Source organism: Lolium rigidum, chromosome 7 (assembly GCF_022539505.1).
Source record: "Lolium rigidum isolate FL_2022 chromosome 7, APGP_CSIRO_Lrig_0.1, whole genome shotgun sequence".
Lineage (NCBI taxonomy): Eukaryota > Viridiplantae > Streptophyta > Magnoliopsida > Poales > Poaceae > Lolium > Lolium rigidum.
In genome coordinates this window covers 327,406,670-327,413,065 of record NC_061514.1, presented here as the reverse complement: position 1 = coordinate 327,413,065, position 6,396 = coordinate 327,406,670, and the positions used below count along the sequence as shown (strand labels likewise).

Genomic DNA, 6,396 nt, shown 5'->3' with positions numbered 1-6,396 from the left:
TTTACTTCCCTTGGACAGTGCTGAAATAAAACATTCTGCATCATCCTTGCTATTGCAGTAGTTGCGCTTAGTACATGGCCGAAGGGACAGGCCATACCAGCTTTTGCTTAGTACATGGTCAATCGGACATGCCATACCATGGTCGGCTATCATGGTTGGACCCATCCGCCGCGTAACTTGCAACAACTGGGTAGCAAATTGCAACAACTGGGTGGCAGTTTGCTATGCAAAATCTTCGAGAAATAACAGTAAATAAAAGAGACAACACTTAACTTGCAATATATTCGCTAAATTTGGGGTGGTTGCAGTAGAGTCTTATCCAGCATACGTTTTTTCAGAAGACGGAGAACTGATGTGCTGTTGTATGACTTAACAAGAAGCCCAAAGGACATGCACAAAAAGAGAACAAACAACCACTGTTTCCTGTCCTGTAACATTTGAGGTGGCTGCTCTGTTTGCATAAACGAGGAGGTAGTTGTGGTCAGTGGTTGAGATCAAGTACTCCCTGCATCCCAATTTTAAACAAATCCGCAACATCCTTAAGAGCATTTTGACTTTTCACTGCAGTTCAAATTCTATGAGAACCATTTGGTCAACACATACACTATGCCACCGTTCATGAACTAGTAGCAGAAGTTGGCAAAGACGACAAGTGAAGACTGAAGAGCATAGCAGAATCATCACACAGAAGTTGATATATGTAACGGGTCAACAACATACAAATCAAGCTCCCCACTATAGCAGCATAGTCCAAAACATGGGCAACATCTGAAGTTCTCTACCAGTCCCTGAAATCAGCAGAGACAGCCAGAGTAAGAGATCCAGTAAGTCGAACAAAACAAGGAATTGAAACATGAAGTTAATTTAAGTCGAACAAAACAAAGGATTGAGACAAGGAATGGATCAGCGGAAGCTTAGTTATGTGTCGGGGAGTACAAGCTTAAAGCGACATACAGTGGTATGGAAAATTTACTGAGGCTGCGGTACCAAATGTAACCAACGGAAACAATCAAATGCTCCTAATTATGTTTGTTGAACAAAGACACCAACCAAACACGTATTTTCAAATGTTGGTAAAATAGCTAAAGCACATGAGGCATCAACTACACAGTAGCACAGGATCCTCAGAAAAATATGACTTGGAACGAATTCATCAAAATTGTTAGTCCTGCAAACTTCAGCATAAAGCCTGGACTGAACAGCAGCCTAGTTTATAATAGTGCACTCGGCGATCGATGTGCTCCCACAAGAACAAATCATGAACCTTATACACAAATGAACTAACAGGTTAAGAAATTCTGAATGCATCAAAATAAAAATGATATAGTCATTATGATTTGATTAAATTGGAGATGTATCTGTAAACACAAAGAAATGAATATTCTCCGGACGAATTTTTTTTGGTGCATCCTCAACAGTATTCCTAATGTGTATCAGATTCCCTACAGACCTTAACTGCAGTATAATGGGACTAGGTAGGTCTCATCATGTATGGTTGCTCGAAAAAAATATCTCAACAAGAACAAGATCAGAGGTTAGAAACAGAACAAAAACTCTATCTATTATCTAGATTGTTCGTTTAGTAAGAATTGATTGTTTTTTCTTTGCTACATGAAATACTGCAATTTCAAATGGATGAAGTTCAACAGCCAGAAAGATAGCAACAAACCTAAAGATTAGAAACAAACAAAAGTTTTCCTAAAAGGCTAAAAGAACATATCACATCTTTGATCTGCTATTAAACAAGCCATAGTTAGCTTCACTCGGCAGAAATGGCATGGGCAAATAAATTAAACGGCTTCCAAATTCTGGCAAATAACCATTGATGCAACTGTTCTTCAAAATCTTTTTGACTAAATTATGACATATTTCCAATCCCGAAGAAGTGTGTGTAGTGCCTCCGAAGACAAAAATAGGGCATGCACCCATGACAAAATATATCCGGTGTGTATCAGCTCCTACCAATATGGATCAGGATATATCGGGGATATGTCTCAGCGAGTATGATAAGTATCAGAGTGAGACAAATTAGAAGGGAAAAAAAACTCTACTTATTATCTAGATTGTGCTTTTAGTAAGAATTCGTATACTTATTTTCTTGACATATGAGGAAATGCAGCACCAAATTGATCAAGTTCAACAGCACATCAGACTATTCGGCACCATGAGGATTGAATTTATTTTTTCCATGTCATGTAACTTGTATGAATCCAGGCAAAAGCACGTGTTTGTGTGTATGTAAGGCGTTAGTGCACTGCCGTACTAGTTGAACCCAATGCCAAACAAACATATCGGTTATGAAAGGCCTTAACCCAAGTGCCAACCTATTTTTCCTTATCATCAATATGGACAGTAGGACCAAAGCAGAAACATGCCACCATGATGCAGTCCTGCCACAGGGGCGGAGAAAACACATAGACAGAGGAAGCTTCTAATGCAGAGATGGTCGAACCAAAAAATAACAGAACCAAAGCCAAAAGACATCACGCAAGCTAAAGAAGGAAAAAAACATAGCAGCGCTCACCTTGTTATGTGCGGACTGTGGAATTTATTTCGGAAAAACCATACAATACTGCGTGGAAATCAGCTTTTTTACCTTGTGTTGACCGGGGTTTTTTTTAATTTCTGAAACAGTTATCTGGTTCAAGATTTTTTCTGTCTTTGTTTAAATTTTCAGGAGGTTTAGATGGGTTTTCAAAGGTAAGCACCGACAGGCCACTATCTTCAAGCTAATAAGATTTGGTGTGCTACGTTCCCAGACAAGTATCATGCTATAAACATGTGTCGGTCTAACTTAGAAGATTATGTATAATAGTCTAGCTTATTGGTTGCATTCTATCTAGGTTCTAGTTCATCTCTCAGGAAACTAGAATTTAGAAGTAACCACAGAAACCGGAAGGTCATCATCTACGGGTAGTTGGCTACCAAATTACCCTTTCTGTCAACAGAGTCAGCCAGCATGGACAAAACATACAATGGGGAACATTCATTTATAACAGCTGGCTTCTTTAATTCCTAAGCTAAAGAACATATATAGAGAAACGAAAAAGATATAGAAATGACGAGCTTGCTATGTGTAGACTTTGGAGTTGCACTACTAAAATAGAATTGGTTTCAGAAACATGGTACAACTTGGCGCGCAAATTCAGTTTCTCTCCTTGTGCTAACCAGTACATTTGTTGAGTAGTTTTGTGTTCAAGAACCATTTCTGTTATGTTTCAAATTTTCAAGAGGCTTAATTTTTTTTTCTGAAGCTAACCGCTGAGAAGCTACTATATGCTTGTCACTGAGATCTGATTTCCTAAGGAGAATCCACACCCTGTCCCCATTCAAAATGCTATGCTATAATCTGGTCTAGATCAAGAGAATATATATGCATAGCTTACTAATTGTATCATATCTAGTTCAACTCCCAGGAAATTAGAACTTAGAAGTAAGCAAACATAACTTACTCTCATTTAACATGGCGCAAAATGAAGAATCGATAGGAATCAGCTCTCCGTCTTGTTGAAAAAGGTATGCTGGATAAGACTCTCTTTGAGCCTATGAGGTAGAACCACGGGCAGGTCATCATCATAGTTGAAGCTAGCTACCAACTTGCCATTTTTGTCACAGTGCAACAGATAGCCATAGCAGCAAACAAGCACGTCTCCCTCGTCGGAGACAACCTCTGCCCACAAATTACCTTGCTCCTGGAAACGCCTGATATCCATGACCGGCATTTTGATCCGGTAGTGGAACGCCCAGACATCTTTCTGCTCGTCCTGCAAGATAAATATGCTCATCCCGGTCACGCGGTCCTTGCTGGTGGCCACGGCAAGCCTGCCGCACATGTCAAGCAAGTGCATAGCATGGCGGGGGTTCACGGATGGCGGGACCATGTGCCGGAACGTCTCCGCCACCGTGTCAAACACCAGTATCTTGTGGTAGCGGACAGTCGACCGCATCGTCCAGTGCACATGCAGGGTTCCGTTGAGAAGGACCGGCGCGCCGCAGATGATTGGTCCCAACTCGCCGATCATCTGCGCTAACGGACAGTCGACGAGCCTCGACTCGCTGGTTCCCACGGTTAGGACGCGGTACTCATTAGGACAGGGCACTTCCGTGGGGAGGATCGGCAAGGCATAAGGCATGCTTGAGTGTGTCCAGTACAGCACGCGGTACTCCCCCGAAGGTTGGTGCCGGAAGAGGCCGACGATGCGCTCGATGTGGAGCTTGGGGTTGGTGCTCAGGGACCCCCACTGTCGCGTGGCCGGGTTGCAGATGGAGTAGCGGCCGACGACAAGCAGGCCGTCGCAGGAGGCGGTGACGGGAAAGCGGGAGTAGCGGGAGGCGAAGTGGTTAGGGAAGCCGAAGACTGGCCGCCGGGCCTCGGCGGCCCGGAGGTGGAAGGCTTCGAGGCGGCGGACGTACCCATCGTTGGCACCGGCGGTTCGGCAGGTGCTTATCAGTTGGAGCCTTGGCTGGTGGCGGTGGTGGTGGAGCAGGAACGCGGGGTCGGACGCGAGGCGGCGCCACGAGCGGCAGACGGCTCGGCAGCGGAGCAGGGACTTGGGCGGGAGGCGGGCCAGGATCTCCTGCTGGATCTCTTCCGGAAAGGCGGCGAGAAGATCCGACCTTGCCTTCTTTCTTCTTCTTCTTCTCGGCACGGTCGGCCGGCCGGCTTCTTCTTGGGCCGCGATGCGCCGCCCGGATCGGAGCAGCATCGTGGCGGCGAGGGTTTTGGTTGGGGAATGTATGCTGGGTTAGGGTGGAGTCGCGGGGGGTGGAGATTCACGGCGACGGCGAATCAGGCGGCGGCGTAGCGGCCGGAGATGAGGAAGGTGACCAGCGGTGCGGTGAGAGGCGGCGGTGCGGCGAGAGAACTGATGCCACCATCAGATAGGCTCGCGCAACACTAATCTGGGCCAAAGCTGCTGAAGCAGGAAAAAAATGGAAATGAATGTCAAGCAGAAATGGGCCCAATCAGTACAGCACCAACGAAACCCAACGCCATGATCTGAGGCTAAGGCAAAGTACTCTACAAAGCAGTAATCTCATACTCCCTCCATCTATAAAAGCATGTTGAAGATTTATCTAAATTCAAATGTACCTATGTATCAGATATATATCTAAATTTAAAAAAAAAACTTACGACATACTTTCATGGACAGAGTATTATTTAGTTTCAGGAAAAATATTATACCACTGTAGTAGTAGTAGTAGTAGTAACCTCCAAGGCGCTCGCAATAGATTAACGAGAATTATGGCGGGAGAACGTGCCCATCATTGCATCTCGGTGCGACGGCTTATAAAGTTGCCAAAATAACTCATGTGTGGGGCCTGACAACTTGTGTTTTTTTTTTTGCTTTGTTAGATTTTTATCACCGTTGGTAGACTACAATACTACATCGTGCGGCCAAGGAGGCGTTCGCGCCGCGGTGTTAATTTTGGCAGGTCGCGCGCGCGATATGGTTGTCATAGATTAAAGCTCATTCTGCCTGAAATCTTCTCTAGAAACAAAATGCATTTATCACTGGAAGATTATGGCATATATGAACTTCCACACCTATTGATAATGAAAATAAAGGAAGAGGGAGATGGTGCATGCAACTATCATACAGTATAATATGTCAGGAATTTAGTATAAACAAGGCCATCCTTCATGCACGTGTTCATATTACATTATAGGTGTTAAATTGTGTTGGAAACACATATGAAGTAGCTATGTGGAAACCTTGACACGTTAAGATTTTCTTTAGCAATGCAAAAATGTTTGTGTGCGCGGTGTTTCAAAATGTTATCTCTTTATGTTGGAATGGGCATTGGAGGTGCCAGTTTGACTAATATTAGTCAACTATCATACAGTAGAAAAAGATTCATTTACGAGCAAACACTCGGTAATCTAACTAACTAGTTTTCTCGAAACATAATGTTTGAATTTTTCGAGCTATTCAATATGCAGATGAACGAAACTGAATGTGATGTTGTGTCACTAGAAACAATTGCTTGCAGTCTTTCTTCCTCGATCTTGATTTCATATTCCCAATACTTCCCATGCTCATTTCAACCTAAGTGGATATTTTCTGGGAAAGTACACACAAATTGGAATATCGTTGCCCATTGTCAAAACCTTCAAGGACACACAAGTATTTTATCTGCATTTCTATTGCAGTTGGATGTTTACATTGCGAGGAAGTGACGTGAAGGAACATGAATGGAGAAGACTGAAGGTGCTTATATAGGCCACCATAGAAAATTTGGTATTGCAGGAACCAGTGATGTATGGCGGTCGTTGATGTTGTAGTTATGATGTTTGCGTGTGGAAACATGCACATGGCAGGAAGCTGAGCGAAGAACCATGAAAAAGTGATACGTGGAGGCCTCCTTACCTGCTATATATATGTAATGCCCTAC

General features: G+C 43.7%; 1 protein-coding gene across 1 annotated transcript; it reads right to left on the bottom strand.

The window, feature by feature from the left end:
* Positions 1-215: 215 nt before the first annotated feature.
* LOC124673378 (putative F-box protein At2g02030) lies at positions 216-4,706 on the bottom strand. Its single transcript, XM_047209465.1, has 2 exons — positions 3,453-4,706; positions 216-788 (listed from the first exon to the last, which is right to left on the bottom strand). The coding sequence occupies exon 1, from the start codon at positions 4,704-4,706 to the stop codon at positions 3,492-3,494; it is 1,215 nt and encodes a 404-aa protein (XP_047065421.1). The 3' UTR covers positions 216-788; positions 3,453-3,491.
* Positions 4,707-6,396: the final 1,690 nt, after the last annotated feature.

Excerpts from the sequence above, each read along its gene's own strand:
- LOC124673378 (XM_047209465.1), bottom strand. The coding sequence starts at position 4,706 with ATGCTGCTCCGATCCGGGCGGCGCATCGCGGCCCAAGAAGAAGCCGGC.